Source organism: Phyllobates terribilis, unplaced genomic scaffold (genome assembly GCF_046119375.1).
Source record: "Phyllobates terribilis strain yellow unplaced genomic scaffold, ASM4611937v1 Scaffold_13__5_contigs__length_258822181, whole genome shotgun sequence".
In the NCBI taxonomy this organism is placed as follows: Eukaryota; Metazoa; Chordata; class Amphibia; order Anura; family Dendrobatidae; genus Phyllobates; species Phyllobates terribilis.
In genome coordinates this window covers 165,113,355-165,132,772 of record NW_027362773.1, presented here as the reverse complement: position 1 = coordinate 165,132,772, position 19,418 = coordinate 165,113,355, and the positions used below count along the sequence as shown (strand labels likewise).

Genomic DNA, 19,418 nt, shown 5'->3' with positions numbered 1-19,418 from the left:
TTCTGTAGTATATACGACTGAGAGTATCTGTAGCCCTATATACAGGCACAGTGAGTATCTGTAGCTCTATATACAGGCACAGTGAGTATCTGTAGCTCTATATACAGGCACAGTGAGTATCTGTAGCCCTATATACAGGCACAGTGAGTATCTGTAGCTCTATATACAGCACAGTGAGTATCTGTAGCTCTATATACAGCACAGTGAGTATCTGTAGCCCTATATACAGCACAGTGAGTATCTGTAGCTCTATATACAGGCACAGTGAGTATCTGTAGCTCTATATACAGCACAGTGAGTATCTGTAGCTCTATATACAGCACAGTGAGTATCTGTAGCCCTATATACAGCACAGTGAGTATCTGTAGCTCTATATACAGCACAGTGAGTATCTGTAGCTCTATATACAGGCACAGTGAGTATCTGTAGCTCTATATACAGCACAGTGAGTATCTGTAGCTCTATATACAGCACAGTGAGTATCTGTAGTCCTATATACAGGCACAGTGAGTATCTGTAGCTCTATATACAGGCACAGTGAGTATCTGTAGCTCTATATACAGCACAGTGAGTATCTGTAGCTCTATATACAGCACAGTGAGTATCTGTAGCCCTATATACAGGCACAGTGAGTATCTGTAGCCCTATATACAGGCACAGTGAGTATCTGTAGCCCTATATACAGGCACAGTGAGTATCTGTAGACCTATATACAGCACAGTGAGTATCTGTAGTCCTATATACAGGCACAGTGAGTATCTGTAGCCCTATATACAGCACAGTGAGTATCTGTAGCTCTATATACAGCACAGTGAGTATCTGTAGCCCTATATACAGCACAGTGAGTATCTGTAGCCCTATATACAGGCACAGTGAGTATCTGTAGCTCTATATACAGGCACAGTGAGTATCTGTAGCTCTATATACAGCACAGTGAGTATCTGTAGCCCTATATACAGCACAGTGAGTATCTGTAGCCCTATATACAGGCACAGTGAGTATCTGTAGCTCTATATACAGGCACAGTGAGTATCTGTAGCTCTATATACAGCACAGTGAGTATCTGTAGCTCTATATACAGCACAGTGAGTATCTGTAGCCCTATATACAGGCACAGTGAGTATCTGTAGCCCTATATACAGGCACAGTGAGTATCTGTAGCTCTATATACAGGCACAGTGAGTATCTGTAGCCCTATATACAGGCACAGTGAGTATCTGTAGCTCTATATACAGGCACAGTGAGTATCTGTAGCTCTATATACAGCACAGTGAGTATCTGTAGCCCTATATACAGCACAGTGAGTATCTGTAGCCCTATATACAGCACAGTGAGTATCTGTAGCCCTATATACAGGCACAGTGAGTATCTGTAGCTCTATATACAGGCACAGTGAGTATCTGTAGCTCTATATACAGGCACAGTGAGTATCTGTAGCTCTATATACAGCACAGTGAGTATCTGTAGCTCTATATACAGCACAGTGAGTATCTGTAGCTCTATATACAGCACAGTGAGTATCTGTAGCTCTATATACAGGCACAGTGAGTATCTGTAGCCCTATATACAGCACAGTGAGTATCTCTAGCTCTATATACAGGCACAGTGAGTATCTGTAGTCCTATATACAGCACAGTGAGTATCTGTAGTCCTATATACAGCACAGTGAGTATCTGTAGTCCTATATACAGCACAGTGAGTATCTGTAGTCCTATATACAGGCACAGTGAGTATCTGTAGCTCTATATACAGCACAGTGAGTATCTGTAGCCCTATATACAGCACAGTGAGTATCTGTAGCCCTATATACAGGCACAGTGAGTATCTGTAGCTCTATATACAGGCACAGTGAGTATCTGTAGCTCTATATACAGGCACAGTGAGTATCTGTAGCTCTATATACAGCACAGTGAGTATCTGTAGCCCTATATACAGCACAGTGAGTATCTGTAGCCCTATATTCAGCACAGTGAGTATCTGTAGCTCTATATACAGGCACAGTGAGTATCTGTAGCTCTATATACAGCACAGTGAGTATCTGTAGCTCTATATACAGGCACAGTGAGTATCTGTAGCTCTATATACAGCACAGTGAGTATCTGTAGCTCTATATACAGGCACAGTGAGTATCTGTAGCCCTATATACAGGCACAGTGAGTATCTGTAGCTCTATATACAGGCACAGTGAGTATCTGTAGCTCTATATACAGCACAGTGAGTATCTGTAGCTCTATATACAGCACAGTGAGTATCTGTAGCCCTATATACAGCACAGTGAGTATCTGTAGATCTATATACAGCACAGTGAGTATCTGTAGCTCTATATACAGGCACAGTGAGTATCTGTAGCTCTATATACAGCACAGTGAGTATCTGTAGCTCTATATACAGCACAGTGAGTATCTGTAGCTCTATATACAGCACAGTGAGTATCTGTAGTCCTATATACAGGCACAGTGAGTATCTGTAGCTCTATATACAGGCACAGTGAGTATCTGTAGCTCTATATACAGCACAGTGAGTATCTGTAGCTCTATATACAGCACAGTTAGTATCTGTAGCCCTATATACAGGCACAGTGAGTATCTGTAGCCCTATATACAGGCACAGTGAGTATCTGTAGCCCTATATACAGGCACAGTGAGTATCTGTAGACCTATATACAGCACAGTGAGTATCTGTAGCCCTATATACAGGCACAGTGAGTATCTGTAGCCCTATATACAGGCACAGTGAGTATCTGTAGCCCTATATACAGGCACAGTGAGTATCTGTAGCCCTATATACAGCACAGTGAGTATCTGTAGCTCTATATACAGCACAGTGAGTATCTGTAGCCCTATATACAGCACAGTGAGTATCTGTAGCCCTATGTACAGCACAGTGAGTATCTGTAGCTCTATATACAGCACAGTGAGTATCTGTAGCTCTATATACAGCACAGTGAGTATCTGTAGCTCTATATACAGCACAGTGAGTATCTGTAGCTCTATATACAGCACAGTGAGTATCTGTAGCTCTATATACAGCACAGTGAGTATCTGTAGCTCTATATACAGCACAGTGAGTATCTGTAGCTCTATATACAGGCACAGTGAGTATCTGTAGCCCTATATACAGCACAGTGAGTATCTGTAGCTCTATATACAGGCACAGTGAGTATCTGTAGTCCTATATACAGCACAGTGAGTATCTGTAGCTCTATATACAGCACAGTGAGTATCTGTAGTCCTATATACAGGAACAGTGAGTATCTGTAGCTCTATATACAGCACAGTGAGTATCTGTAGCCCTATATACAGCACAGTGAGTATCTGTAGCTCTATATACAGCACAGTGAGTATCTGTAGCTCTATATACAGCACAGTGAGTATCTGTAGCTCTATATACAGCACAGTGAGTATCTGTAGCTCTATATACAGCACAGTGAGTATCTGTAGCTCTATATACAGCACAGTGAGTATGTGTAGTCCTATATACAGGCACAGTGAGTATCTGTAGCCCTATATACAGCACAGTGAGTATCTGTAGCTCTATATACAGCACAGTGAGTATCTGTAGCTCTATATACAGCACAGTGAGTATCTGTAGCTCTATATACAGGCACAGTGAGGATCTGTAGCTCTATATACAGCACAGTGAGTATCTGTAGCTCTATATACAGCACAGTGAGTATCTGTAGCTCTATATACAGCACAGAGTATCTGTAGTCCTATATACAGCACAGTGAGTATCTGTAGCTCTATATACAGCACAGTGAGTATCTGTAGTCCTATATACAGGCACAGTGAGTATCTGTAGCCCTATATACAGCACAGTGAGTATCTGTAGCTCTATATACAGCACAGTGAGTATCTGTAGTCCTATATACAGGCACAGTGAGTATCTGTAGCCCTATATACAGGCACAGTGAGTATCTGTAGCCCTATATACAGCACAGTGAGTATCTGTAGCTCTATATACAGCACAGTGAGTATCTGTAGTCCTATATACAGCACAGTGAGTATCTGTAGCTCTATATACAGCACAGTGAGTATCTGTAGCCCTATATACAGGCACAGTGAGTATCTGTAGCTCTATATACAGGCACAGTGAGTATCTGTAGCCCTATATACAGCACAGTGAGTATCTGTAGCTCTATATACAGCACAGTGAGTATCTGTAGCTCTATATACAGCACAGTGAGTATCTGTAGTCCTATATACAGGCACAGTGAGTATCTGTAGCTCTATATACAGGCACAGTGAGTATCTGTAGCCCTATATACAGCACAGTGAGTATCTGTAGCTCTATATACAGCACAGTGAGTATCTGTAGCTCTATATACAGCACAGTGAGTATCTGTAGCTCTATATACAGCACAGTGAGTATCTGTAGCTCTATATACAGCACAGTGAGTATCTGTAGCTGTATATACAGGCACAGTGAGTATCTGTAGCTCTATATACAGGCACAGTGAGTATCTGTAGCCCTATATACAGCACAGTGAGTATCTGTAGCTCTATATACAGCACAGTGAGTATCTGTAGCTCTATATACAGCACAGTGAGTATCTGTAGCTCTATATACAGCACAGTGAGTATCTGTAGCTGTATATACAGGCACAGTGAGTATCTGTAGCTCTATATACAGGCACAGTGAGTATCTGTAGCCCTATATACAGCACAGTGAGTATCTGTAGCTCTATATACAGCACAGTGAGTATCTGTAGTCCTATATACAGCACAGTGAGTATCTGTAGCTCTATATACAGGCACAGTGAGGATCTGTAGCTCTATATACAGCACAGTGAGTATCTGTAGCTCTATATACAGGCACAGTGAGTATCTGTAGCTCTATATACAGCACAGTGAGTATCTGTAGCTCTATATACAGGCACAGTGAGTATCTGTAGCTCTATATACAGCACAGTGAGTATCTGTAGTCCTATATACAGCACAGTGAGTATCTGTAGCTCTATATACAGCACAGTGAGTATCTGTAGTCCTATATACAGGCACAGTGAGTATCTGTAGCTCTATATACAGCACAGTGAGTATCTGTAGCCCTATATACAGCACAGTGAGTATCTGTAGCCCTATATACAGCACAGTGAGTATCTGTAGCCCTATATACAGCACAGTGAGTATCTGTAGCCCTATATACAGCACAGTGAGTATCTGTAGCCCTATATACAGCACAGTGAGTATCTGTAGCTCTATATACAGCACAGTGAGGATCTGTAGCTCTATATACAGCACAGTGAGTATCTGTAGCTCTATATACAGCACAGTGAGTATCTGTAGCCCTATATACAGCACAGTGAGTATCTGTAGCTCTATATACAGCACAGTGAGTATCTGTAGCTCTATATACAGCACAGTGAGTATCTGTAGCTCTATATACAGCACAGTGAGTATCTGTAGCTCTATATACAGCACAGTGAGTATCTGTAGCTCTATATACAGGCACAGTGAGTATCTGTAGCTCTATATACAGGCACAGTGAGTATCTGTAGCCCTATATACAGCACAGTGAGTATCTCTAGCTCTATATACAGGCACAGTGAGTATCTGTAGTCCTATATACAGCACAGTGAGTATCTGTAGTCCTATATACAGCACAGTGAGTATCTGTAGTCCTATATACAGCACAGTGAGTATCTGTAGTCCTATATACAGGCACAGTGAGTATCTGTAGCCCTATATACAGCACAGTGAGTATCTGTAGCTCTATATACAGCACAGTGAGTATCTGTAGCCCTATATACAGCACAGTGAGTATCTGTAGTCCTATATACAGGCACAGTGAGTATCTGTAGCTCTATATACAGCACAGTGAGTATCTGTAGCCCTATATACAGCACAGTGAGTATCTGTAGCTCTATATACAGGCACAGTGAGTATCTGTAGCTCTATATACAGCACAGTGAGTATCTGTAGTCCTATATACAGCACAGTGAGTATCTGTAGCTGTATATACAGGCACAGTCAGTATCTGTAGCTCTATATACAGGCACAGTGAGTATCTGTAGCTCTATATACAGCACAGTGAGTATCTGTAGCCCTATATACAGCACAGTGAGTATCTGTAGTCCTATATACAGGCACAGTGAGTATCTGTAGCCCTATATACAGCACAGTGAGTATCTGTAGCCCTATATACAGCACAGTGAGTATCTGTAGCTCTATATACAGGCACAGTGAGTATCTGTAGCTCTATATACAGCACAGTGAGTATCTGTAGCTCTATATACAGGCACAGTGAGTATCTGTAGTCCTATATACAGCACAGTGAGTATCTGTAGTCCTATATACAGGCACAGTGAGTATCTCTAGTCCTATATACAGCACAGTGAGTATCTGTAGCTCTATATACAGGCACAGTGAGTATCTGTAGTCCTATATACAGCACAGTGAGTATCTGTAGCCCTATATACAGCACAGTGAGTATCTGTAGTCCTATATACAGCACAGTGAGTATCTGTAGTCCTATATACAGGCACAGTGAGTATCTGTAGTCCTATATACAGCACAGTGAGTATCTGTAGTCCTATATACAGGCACAGTGAGTATCTGTAGTCCTATATACAGCACAGTGAGTATCTGTAGTCCTATATACAGGCACAGTGAGTATCTGTAGCTCTATATACAGCACAGTGAGTATCTGTAGTCCTATATACAGGCACAGTGAGTATCTGTAGTCCTATATACAGGCACAGTGAGTATCTGTAGTCCTATATACAGGCACAGTGAGTATCTGTAGCTCTATATACAGCACAGTGAGTATCTGTAGCTCTATATACAGCACAGTGAGTATCTGTAGCTCTATATACAGGCACAGTGAGTATCTGTAGCCCTATATACAGGCACAGTGAGTATCTGTAGCTCTATATACAGGCACAGTGAGTATCTGTAGCCCTATATACAGGCACAGTGAGTATCTGTAGCTCTATATACAGGCACAGTGAGTATCTGTAGCCCTATATACAGGCACAGTGAGTATCTGTAGCTCTATATACAGCACAGTGAGTATCTGTAGCCCTATATACAGCACAGTGAGTATCTGTAGCCCTATATACAGGCACAGTGAGTATCTGTAGCTCTATATACAGCACAGTGAGTATCTGTAGCCCTATATACAGGCACAGTGAGTATCTGTAGCCCTATATACAGCACAGTGAGTATCTGTAGCTCTATATACAGGCACAGTGAGTATCTGTAGCTCTATATACAGGCACAGTGAGTATCTGTAGTCCTATATACAGCACAGTGAGTATCTGTAGCCCTATATACAGGCACAGTGAGTATCTGTAGCTCTATATACAGCACAGTGAGTATCTGTAGCCCTATATACAGGCACAGTGAGTATCTGTAGCCCTATATACAGGCACAGTGAGTATCTGTAGCTCTATATACAGGCACAGTGAGTATCTGTAGCTCTATATACAGGCACAGTGAGTATCTGTAGCTCTATATACAGGCACAGTGAGTATCTGTAGTCCTATATACAGCACAGTGAGTATCTGTAGTCCTATATACAGCACAGTGAGTATCTGTAGCTCTATATACAGGCCACTGACTGATTACAGGATTGTAGACCCCTGTGATGATAATTACTGGACACAGCTTGATGTAACATGTCCCTTTTGTCACATTATTTTCAGGGGTCCCATCATTTCTGTCCAGGCTGATTTCATGAGGTTAATATTTTTTACATTCTGTGGAAGCAGAGAAGCAATGTCTGACCGTCATTTGTTCATTTTCATAGATTTTTAATTTATTATTACTTTTATCAGATTCAAGTTATTTCTGTGACCATTGTGGGTTTTTCTTTCATTAAACGAGGGGTAACAACAATTTTTGACCAGGTGTGTATTCAGTGATTAATCTTTATATTCGCTTACTTCTCTATATATATCGGGTTATCAGTCGTGGACGGACACATTGTAACGCTGATTATTTCCTCAGCTGATGGCTTTCTGTCCTTTCCTTTATAGCTGAAGACCTCCTGAAGAGCCCGCAGATCACGTACGTCACCGGGGTGGGAGCGGAGGACGGTATACCCACCGCCGTGACCCAGTCGGGGCAGCAGTTGGCTCTTATAGCGCAGGACGGCACCCAGCACGTAAGTGATGAGCGATAATCACAATAATAATCAGTGATCGGCGACATCGAATGCCAATTCTGCTAAGTCCGTATGCCCGGCTGCTTCGCCCGCTCTCCTTCACTCCTCCTCGTCTGTCACTTCTGGCGCATTTCTCCATCGTCTCCTCTCTTCCCTTGCAGGTGGCCATAGTGGCGCAGGACCTGTCCGCTTTCCATGCGGCCTCCACGGAAATGGTGCAGCAGCAGCACGGCCACCACCTGGTCACCACCGAGAGCCGGCCGGTCACGTTACTGGCCACGGCTAACGGGACGCAGATTGCCGTGACGGTAAGAGACTTATTCATTATTGCTGTGGTCCGCATACAGCCTACTTTCTATAGGCTGTATGCGGACCACCCTCCCACTCATTGTCTATGGGACTGCTGGAGATGGCTGTGGCTGTGTGAGGGGTCCCCTTATCTCCTGTGGCCATACATTGCTTGTTTTCTCCCATCAGCTCGGCGAGCAGCAATCCTTGGAGGAAGCGATCAGGATAGCCTCGCGGATACAGCAGGGGGAGTCTCCCGGGATGGACGAATAGCACGGCGCCATCTTGTGCCTTCACACCCACCCATCTGGACGGGATGGAGAAATCTTATTCCAGGACTTGTCCGACATTGAACATTTTCCGGGGCCGAGATACATTTCCGGTTACATTTCAGTTGTGTCCGCAGCTTCTCGCCGTCGGCGCTCACGTCTCGGCTCGCGCTCCGGACTCTTTGTACTTTTTGTAAATAGAGATTGTTAATACTATTTTATCTTTGCCTCACATCATGTACAAAATCCTGCCCCCGACATAAAGGGGCCGCACCGAGCCTGCCCCCGACATAAAGGGGCCGCACCGAGCCTGCCCCCGACATAAAGGGGCCGCACCGAGCCTGCCCCCGACATAAAGGGGCCGCACCGAGCCTGCCCCCGACATAAAGGGGCCGCACCGAGCCTGCCCCCGACATAAAAGGGCCGCACCGAGCCTGCCCCCGACATAAAGGGGCCGCACCGAGCCTGCCCCCGACATAAAGGGGCCGCACCGAGCCTGCCCTCGACATAAAGGGGCCGCACCGAGCCTGCCCCCGACATAAAGGGGCCGCACCGAGCCTGCCCTCGACATAAAGTGAGCCTGCCCCCGACATAAAGGGGCCGCACCGAGCCTGCCCCCGACATAAAGCGAGCCTGCCCCCGACATAAAGGGGCCGCACCGAGCCTGCCCCCGACATAAAGGGGCCGCACCGAGCCTGCCCCCGACATAAAGCGAGCCTGCCCCCGACATAAAGGGGCCGCACCGAACCTGCCCCCGGCATAAAGGGGCCACACCGAGCCTGCCCGCGACATAAAGCGAGCCTGCCCCCGACATAAAGGGGCCGCACCGAACCTGCCCCCGACATAAAGGGGCCGCACCGAGCCTGCCCCCGACATAAAGGGGCCGCACCAAGCCTGCCCCCGACATAAAGGGGCCGCACCGAGCCTGCCCCCGACATAAAGCGAGCCTGCCCCCGACATAAAGGGGCCGCACCGAGCCTGCCCCCGACATAAAGGGGCCGCACCGAGCCTGCCCCCGACATAAAGCGAGCCTGCCCCCGACATAAAGGGGCCGCACCGAACCTGCCCCCGGCATAAAGGGGCCACACCGAGCCTGCCCGCGACATAAAGCGAGCCTGCCCCCGACATAAAGGGGCCGCACCGAACCTGCCCCCGACATAAAGGGGCCGCACCGAGCCTGCCCCCGACATAAAGGGGCCGCACCAAGCCTGCCCCCGACATAAAGGGGCCGCACCGCAATCCAGGTGTTGGCTCTGAAGCCGCAGACGTGAGAGATTTATCTGTTAGCACTCAGGAGGTCACCGCTGCTCCGGCAGTAATGACGCCACTTTCATCTATCACCTGACCGCTGCAGCCAATCCCTGACATCAGCGGTGCTCCTCCAATGCTGCAGCGGTAAAGCCACCTCCTAGGGCAGCACTGGAGAGTACACAGGTCGGACCATGCTGCTGTCAATCATCAGGAGCGCTGCGCCCCCAGAGAGGCAGCAGAGCAAAGAGGACAGCGCTACGCCCCCAGAGAGGCAGCAGAGCAAAGAGGACAGCGCTGCGCCCCCAGAGAGGCAGCAGAGCAAAGAGGGACAGCGCTGCGCCCCCAGAGAGGCAGCAGAGCAAAGAGGGACAGCGCTGCGCCCCCAGAGAGGCAGCAGAGCAAAGAGGACAGCGCTGCGCCCCCAGAGAGGCAGCAGAGCAAAGAGGGCAGCACTGCGCCCCCAGTGAGGCAGCAGAGCAAAGAGGGACAGCGCTGCGCCCCCAGAGAGGCAGCAGAGCAAAGAGGACAGCGCTGCGCCCCCAGAGAGGCAGCAGAGCAAAGAGGACAGCGCTGCGCCCCCAGAGAGGCAGCAGATCAAAGAGGACAGCGCTGCGCCCCCAGAGAGGCAGCAGAGCAAAGAGGACAGCGCTGCGCCCCCAGAGAGGCAGCAGAGCAAAGAGGACAGCGCTGCGCCCCGTTAAGTCGGATCTGCAGATAACGTTCTCACGTCTGGGCATTTATGACACTTTGTGAATCAGATTGAGAGTCCGACGTGAAATATCAGATGAGCTGTCGTTGTGACGCTTCCGTGTGCCCCCAGGGGGCGCTCCGCCGGGGCCGAGGATTTACGAAATGAAACAATAAAGCCCTGCCCTCGGCCGTTGCTGAATTCTTTATTTATATACTGTATTTTTCTCTCCTCGGCGTCATTGGTCGCGCTGGCGCTCGGGGGAGGGGACACTTATCGCGCTTCCGTTTATTTATAAGCACTGATTTTATTTGTACAATGAAGCAATAAACATTTTGCTTTTTTTTAAGAAAAAAAACAAAAAAAACCTTCATCAGATGTTTGGTGATTTGTGTGGCGGCTGCAGATCCATCACTGACGCTGCAGCCTCACGGTGTCTGGGCTGGGGGGCCCCTCATGGTGTCTGGAGCTGGGGGGCTGCGCCGGGGGGCTCACGGTGTCTGGGCTGGGGGGCCCCTCATGGTGTCTGGAGCGGGGGGGCTGCGCCGGGGGGCTCACGGTGTCTGGGCTGGGGGGCCCCTCATGGTGTCTGGGCTGGGGGGCCCCTCATGGTGTCTGGAGCGGGGGGGCTGCGCCGGGGGGCTCACGGTGTCTGGGCTGGGGGGCCCTCATGGTGTTTGGAGCGGGGGGGTTGCGCCGGGGGGCTCACGGTGTGTGGAGCACTGGGGGGCTTTATGGTGTCTGGAGCAGGGGGGGGGGGGGGGCTCATGGTGTCTGGAGGGGGGGGCCTCATGGTTTTTGGAGCGGGGGGGCCTCATGGTGTCTGGAGTGGGGGGGCCTCATGGTTTCTGGAGCAGGGGGGCCTCATGGTGTTTGGAGCGGAGGTGGCCTCATGATGTCTGGAGTGGGGGGGCCTCATGGTTTCTGGAGCAGGGGGGCCTCATGGTGTTTGGAACGGGGGGGGGCCCTCATGATGTTTGGAGTGGGGGGGCCTCATGGTGTCTGGAGTGGGGGGGCCTCATGGTTGCTGGAGCAGGGGGGGCCTCATGGTGTTTGGAGCGGGAGGGGGTTCACAGTGTCTAGGCCGGGGGGGCTCACGGTGTCTGGAGCGGGGGGGACCCCTCATGGTGTCTGGAGTGGGGGGGCCTCATGGTGTTTGGAGCGGGGGTGGCCTCATGATGTCTGGAGCGGGGGGGGCCTCATGGTGTCTGGAGTGGGGGGCCTCATGGTGTCTGGAGGGGGGGCCTCATGGTGTCTGGAGTGGGGGGGCCTCATGGTTTCTGGAGCAGGGGGGCCTCATGATGTCTGGAGTGGGGGGGGCCTCATGGTGTTTGGAGCGGGGGTGGCCTCATGATGTCTGGAGTGGGGGGGGCCTCATGGTTGCTGGAGCAGGGGGGGCCTCATGGTGTCTGGGCCGGGAGGGGGTTCACAGTGTCTAGGCCGGGGGGGCTCATGGAGTCTGGAGCGGGGGACGCCTCATGGAGTCCGGAGTGGGGGGGCTGCTCACGGTGTCTGGGCTGGGGGGGGTCACGGCGTCTGGAGCACGAGGGGGCCTCATGGTGTCTGGGCTGGGGGGGGTCACGGCGTCTGGAGCGCGAGGGGGCCTCATGGTGTCTGGGATGGGGGGGGTCACGGCGTCTGGAGCGCGAGGGGGCCTCACGGTGTCTGGGCTGGGGGGGGTCACGGCGTCTGGAGTGCGAGGGGGCCTCATGGTGTCTGGGCTGGGGGGGGTCACGGCGTCTGGAGCGCGAGGGGGCCTCACGGTGTCTGGGCTGGGGGGGGGCTCATGGTGTCTGAGCCGGGGGGGGGTTCACTGTGTCTGGGATGGGGGGGAGTCACGGTGTCTGGGCTGGGGGGGGGCTCATGGTGTCTGAGCCGGGGGGGGGGTTCACTGTGTCTGGGATGGGGGGGGGTCACGGTGTCTGGGCTGGGGGGGGGCTCATGGTGTCTGAGCCGGGGGGGGGTTCACTGTGTCTGGGATGGGGGGGGTCACGGTGTCAGGAGCGCGAGGGGGCCTCATGGTGTCTGGGCTGGGGGGGGGGCTCATGGTGTCTTAGCTGGGGGGCTCACTGTGTCTGGGATGGGGGGGTCATGGTGTCTGGAGCACGGGGGGGGCCTCATGGTGTCCGGAGTGGGGGGGCTGCACCGGGGGAGCTCACGGTGTCTGGGCTGGAGGGGGGGCTCACGGTGTCTGGGCTGGAGGGGGGGCTCACGGTGTCTGGAGTGGGGGGACCCTCATGGTTTCTGGAGCGGGGGTCCCACTCTGCCCAGCTTGCAGTCGCCTCACCCCCCAGCACAGGTGCGGCCCCTTGCTCTCTTTCTCTCAGATTTCCTTTTGTTCATAATCCTGTAAGAAAACTGGATTAAAACCTGGGAGCAAAATATTAACGTAATAAACTGTAGAAATGGCGACGTCTGTGTCGTGCGGTAATGGACGTCCTCTGACGCTGGAGACGATCCCTCACCGAGCGGGGGCGATATCAGAAGAGTCCAAGGATGGACCACCGCACCCCAGGAGAGACCCCCGGTCTGAGCGATCAATACCCGATGCAGGTAAACAAGAAGCGAAGCCGAGTAATTACAGAGCCGGTCAGCAAGGGGGGCACAGACTACAAACGCCCGGTAAGGAGCGGGGGGCACAGACTACAAACGCCCGGTAAGGAGCGGGGGGCACAGAATACAAACGCCCGGTAAGGAGCGGGGGGCACAGACTACAAACGCCCGGTAAGGAGCGGGGGGCACAGACTATAAACGCCTGGTAAGGAGCGGGGGGCACAGAATACAAACGCCCGGTAAGGAGCGGGGGGCACAGACTACAAACGCCCGGTAAGGAGCGGGGGGCACAGACTATAAACGCCTGGTAAGGAGCGGGGGGCACAGACTACAAACGCCCGGTAAGGAGCGGGGGGCACAGAATACAAACGCCCGGTAAGGAGCGGGGGGCACAGAATACAAACGCCCGGTAAGGAGCGGGGGGCACAGACTATAAACGCCTGGTAAGGAGCGGGGGGCACAGACTATAAACGCCTGGTAAGGAGCGGGGAGCACAGACTATAAACGCCTGGTAAGGAGCGGGGGGAACAGACTATAAACGCCTGGTAAGGAGCGGGGAGCACAGACTACAAACGCCCGGTAAGGAGCGGGGGGCACAGACTACAAATGCCCGGTAAGGAGCGGGGGGCACAGACTATAAACACCTGGTAAGGAACGGGGGGCACAGACTATAAACGCCTGGTAAGGAGCGGGGGGCACAGACTACAAACGCCTGGTAAGGAGCAGGGAGCACATGCTACAAACGCCTGGTAAGGAGCGGGGGGCACACACTACAAACGCCTGGTAAGGAGCGGGGGCACACACTACAAACGCCTGGTAAGGAGCGGGGGCACACACTACAAGCGCCTGGTAAGGAGCGGGGGCACATGCTACAAACGCCCGGTAAGGAGCAGGGGGCACACACTACAAACGCCCGGTAAGGAGCGGGGGCACATACTACAGATGCCCAGTAAGAAGCGGGGGCACATACTACAGATGCCCAGTAAGAAGCGGGGGCACATACTACAGATGCCCAGTAAGAAGCAGGGGCACATACTACAGATGCCCAGTAAGAAGCGGGGGCACATACTACAGATGCCCAGTAAGAAGCGGGGGCACATACTACAGATGCCCAGTAAGAAGCAGGGGCACATACTACAGATGCCCAGTAAGGAGCGGGGGTCACATACACTTGTCCTGTGGGGCGTGGTACGACCTGGACGAGGCACACTACAAACGCCTGGTAAGGAGCGGGGGCACACACTACAGACACCCGGTAAGGAGCGGGGGACACACACTACAGACGCCCGGTAAGGAGCGGGGGCACATACTACAGAAGCCCAGTAAGGAGCGGGGGACACAGACTACAAACGCCCGGTAAGGAGCGGGGGGCACACACTACAGACGCCCGGAAAGGAGCGGGGCACACACTACAGACGCCCGGTAAGGAGCGGGGGACACACACTACAGACGCCCGGTAAGGAGCGGGGGCACATACTACAGAAGCCCAGTAAGGAGCGGGGGACACAGACTACAAACGCCCGGTAAGGAGCGGGGGGCACACACTACAGACGCCCGGAAAGGAGCGGGGCACACACTACAGACGCCCGGTAAGGAGCGGGGCACACACTACAGACGCCCGGTAAGGAGCAGGGGGCACACACTACAGACGCCCGGTAAGGAGCGGGGGCACATACTACAGAAGCCCAGTAAGGAGCGGGGGACACACACTACAGGCGCCAGGTAAGGAGCTGGGGGCACATACTACAGATGCTCAGTAAGGAGCGGGGGGCACACACTACAGACGCCCGGTAAGGAGCGGGGGCACACACTACAGATGCCCGGTAAGGAGCGGGGGCACATACTACAGATGCTCAGTAAGGAGCGGGGGGCACGCACTACAGATGCCCAGTAAGGAGCAGGGGGCACACACTACAGATGCTCAGTAAGGAGCGGGGGGCACACACTACAGATGCCCGGTAAGGAGCGGGGGCACACACTACAGATGCCCGGTAAGGAGCGGGGGCACATACTACAGATGCCCGGTAAGGAGCAGGGGGCACACACTACAGATGCCCAGTAAGGAGCGGGGGCACATACTACAGATGCCCAGTAAGGAGCAGGGGGCACACACTACAGATGCCCAGTAAGGAGCGGGGGCACATACTACAGATGCTCAGTAAGGAGCGGGGGGCACGCACTACAGATGCCCAGTAAGGAGCAGGGGGCACACACTACAGATGCCCAGTAAGGAGCAGGGGGCACACACTACAGATGCCCAGTAAGGAGCAGGGGGCACACACTACAGATGCCCAGTAAGGAGCGGGGGCACATACTACAGATGCTCAGTAAGGAGCGGGGGGCACGCACTACAGATGCCCAGTAAGGAGCAGGGGGCACACACTACAGATGCCCAGTAAGGAGCGGGGGCACATACTACAGATGCTCAGTAAGGAGCAGGGGCACACACTACAGGCGCCCGGTAAGGAGCGGGGGCACACACTACAGACGCCCGGTAAGGAGCTGGGGGCGCACACTACAAACGCCCGGTAAGGAGCGGGGGGCACAGACTACAGACGCCCGGTAAGGAGCGGGGGGCACAGACTACAGACGCCCGGTAAGGAGCGGGGGTCACATACACTTGTCCTGTGGGGCGCGGTACGACCTAGACGAGGCCCCGTAATATTTATCATCTATCAGTAATCCGTCCGTCGTCCAGGACCGCTCTGCTCCGGATCCTCCTCTTTCTTATCTTCTTTATGGTGAGTCGTCCTCCACAACCCGCAGATCTTGTTCTCGCCTCCTTCTATTCTTGCCGCTCTCCCCCCTGTATGTTGTTTTATTATTTTTCCTGGTGGAGGAATATAATGCCAGGAGTGCTGTATAGACTGACACACCCACCCCGTGACAATACGTTTTTGGGGGGTTGGAAGTTGCAGGATTTTAAGCATCCGGACACCATTACTTTACTGAGAAATGTGTAGAATTTGCTTAGCTCATGTGTTTGGGGTAATTTCACCTCTCGATCACCATCCAGGGGCAGATTCTTACCCACAAGGCAAATAGTCTAAATGTCTGAGCCCGAAAAGGCGACAAATTCATCAGGAGTGACTGAAGCCGCTCTGCGCCAAAACCCTTCCAGTCGTTTTGTGTTTACAGCTCCTACGCAAGCAGAGATCTTATGAACAGTGGAGGAAACCCAAAAAATATTAGCGATTCACTAACACAAAGATGGCGGCGTTTGTGCAGGAGATTATTTGTCCCGGATGCTTGAACCAGTCAGGAATGTGCTGCGCTCAGCGTCCGCGGCGGTGACGTGCGTACGGTGTAATTACACGAGCGCCTCGTCCACCGCCCGAGGCAGAGGCCGCCGCAGGCTCTGGCCTCCATGTGCCTCCACCTCCTTCCTCACAGACACTCGGCAGGCGGCTGGTTACAGGAGCACGGCCTCAGTATTTACCCCAGAGGAGCCTCCTCCCGTCTCCTCAAGACGCAGTTCTGGGGGCTCGTATGTCATAAGGCGCAGACTCGTACGGAAGCTGCTCCCCCCCTGTGGGACTCGTACGGCGGCTGCTGCTCCCCCCGGTGGGACTGGTACGGTGGCTGCTCCCCCCGGTGGGACTCGTACGGCGTCTGCTGCTCGCCCCGGTGGGACTCGTATGGCGGCTGCTGCTCCCCCCGGTGGGACTCGTGTCATAGCTCCTTTCATTTGGGTAACCAGCTTCTCTGCATCATGTCCTCCTATGGTGCATTGCCTGTAGGGCCGTGTTCACACGCGGTGATTGGAGGAGGTTTATTTTCATCAGATCCTCTTCAAAAAACCTCCTTAAAAACAGCTTCAAAAACGCTTTGACGACTCTTCCTATTTATTTGTTTTTTAGGTGCGTTTTTCTTAAAGCTTTATTTATGGAAAAGGTTTAGAAAAACGGCTGGTGGGAAAAAAAAAAGTGCGTGTGACTCCTGAGGAGTGAAACTTCTCCAACTAGTCACCGACTAATCACGAGACCCGAGCGGGTACAGCACACGGTATACGGGCCATGACATACGATGGTATGGACCCAGCCTTGGGGCTCGTTCACACAGACGTTCTGCACCAAAGTCCACATCATAATCTGCGAACACCAAGCCTGCCGTATATTGTGTGAGAACACGCGCCTACAGTGTCATGCAGATTATAGTGGGGGTCAACGCTGCAGAAAAGTGACAAAAAAACCACCGTCTTTTACCTTTTTAGAGCAAGAATCGTCCTGATCCGTTCAAAAGAAAAAAGTGTTGCAAAACAAAGAATGAACGGCCTCATAATGGGAAAAGCTGAACACAAAATAAGCCCAATAATTCTAATTGTATGTAATAAATCGTCGTAATTATCGGGGGTCCGGAGCACAGGTTTCCAACTCACTGGACAAGGACCCCACTAAAAAAAAAGGAACAAAAACGTCAGCGGTTCCCCTGAGCGCAGCAATAAATATAAGATACAGATGTGACGGGATAATTCCAGGTCTGTGACATCCTCGCCGCCGGCGCTGCAAGAATCACCAAGGCGGTGTCCAGACGGCACGAAAAAAACACCAAGAACCCAAAAATAATAAAAACAGCAGAAAAATCTGCCGCGTCTGCACTGATCTTCATGTTATCTTATTACCTCACAAACATCATGAGGCCAAGAGGAAAGCAACCACAATAATCAGAAATATCGGGGGGCAGATCGTCTCCTTCAGCAGTACACGAGCTGATTGACTGCAGCGATACTTCGCGACGAGCAGCAGCTGCAGCGAGACCTTATGATGAGCGGGGGCTGCAGCGAGACCTCATGATTTGCGGTGGCTGCTGCGAGACCTTGTGATGAGCGGTGGCTGCAGAGACCTTATGATGAGCGGTGGCTGCACCGAGACCTTATGATGAGCGGTGGCTGCACAGAGACCTTATGATGAGCGGTGGCTGCACAGAAACCTTATGATGAGCGGTGGCTGTAGTGAGACCTTATGATGAGCGGTGGCTGCACAGAGAACTTATGATGAGCGGGGGCTGCAGAAACATTATGATGAGCGGGGGCTGCACAGAGACCTTATGATGAGCGGGGGCTGCAGAAACATTATGATGAGCGGGGGCTGCAGAGACCTTATGATGAGAGGGGGCTGCAGAGACCTTATGATGAGCGGTGGCTGCACCGAGACCTTATGATGAGCGGTGGCTGCAGAGACCTTATGATGAGCGGGGGCTGCACATAGACCTTATGATGAGCGGCGGCTGCACAGAGACCTTATGATGAGCGGGGGCTGCAGAAACATTATGATGAGCGGGGGCTGCAGAGACCTTATGATGAGAGGGGGCTGCAGAGACCTTATGATGAGCGGTGGCTGCAGAGACTTTATGACGAGCGGTGGCTGCACCGAGCCCTTATGATGAGCGGTGGCTGCAGCGAGACCTTATCATGAGCGGTGGCTGCAGAGACCTTATGACGAGCGGTGGCTGCACCGAGCCCTTATGATGAGCGGTGGCTGCACCGAGACCTTATGATGAGTGGTGGCTGTAGTGAGACCTTATGATGAGCGGTGGCTGTAGTGAGACCTTATGATGAGCGGTGGCTGTAGTGAGACCTTATGATGAGCGGTGGCTGCACAGAGACCTTATGATGAGCGGTGGCTGCACAGAGACCTTATGATGAACGGTGGCTGCAGCGAGACCTTATGATGAGCGGTGGCTGCAGCGAGACCTCATGATTTGCGGTGGCTGCTGCGAGACCTTGTGATGAGCGGTGGCTGCAGAGACCTTATGACGAGCGGTAGCTGCACCGAGACCTTATGATGAGCGGTGGCTGCACCGAGACCTTATGATGAGCGGGTGCTATGTTCTGCTACCAGAGCTAAGGAAAGAGAGGAGATCTGTCCCTGCGATAGAACTCAGCTGAATCCCTACGATGTAACAGGGAACCTGATCCTGCGATCAGACCTGCTAAAGTCCTAAGCTAGTCTGTACGGAGACCTATAGATGTGGGGAAGGAATCCCTACAAGTACTAAGGACTGGGAGGAAAATGGACACCTCCTAACAGAAACAGTAGCAGACAGACAAACAAACAAAATATAAAGAACAAAGATGTCCGTAGACCAATCAAACTAACAGAGTTAGATACAGAGCACAGGCTAGCTAGAAAGTGGTTATACAATGAAGTCCAGCAAAGCCAGAAGGGCGGAGCAGGATTAAATAGGCCAACAAGGTCATGTGACCAGCAAAGGAAAAAACCTAAGAGCAAGGTTCTAACAGTACCCCCCCTTCTAAGAGGATC

The 19,418-nt window shown here is 51.8% G+C and overlaps 1 protein-coding gene across 2 annotated transcripts in view; it reads left to right on the top strand.

The window, feature by feature from the left end:
• Positions 1-8,879, top strand: part of ZNF143 (zinc finger protein 143) — an 84,898-nt gene extending 76,019 nt beyond the window's left edge. For both annotated transcript variants that reach the window (XM_073659015.1, XM_073659014.1), the window contains exons 13-15: positions 7,979-8,106; positions 8,268-8,414; positions 8,584-8,879. In XM_073659015.1, the coding sequence (XP_073515116.1) occupies positions 7,979-8,106; positions 8,268-8,414; positions 8,584-8,667 (359 nt within the window). In that variant the 3' untranslated portion in view covers positions 8,668-8,879. The remainder of the gene's footprint in view (positions 1-7,978; positions 8,107-8,267; positions 8,415-8,583) is intronic.
• Positions 8,880-19,418: the final 10,539 nt, after the last annotated feature.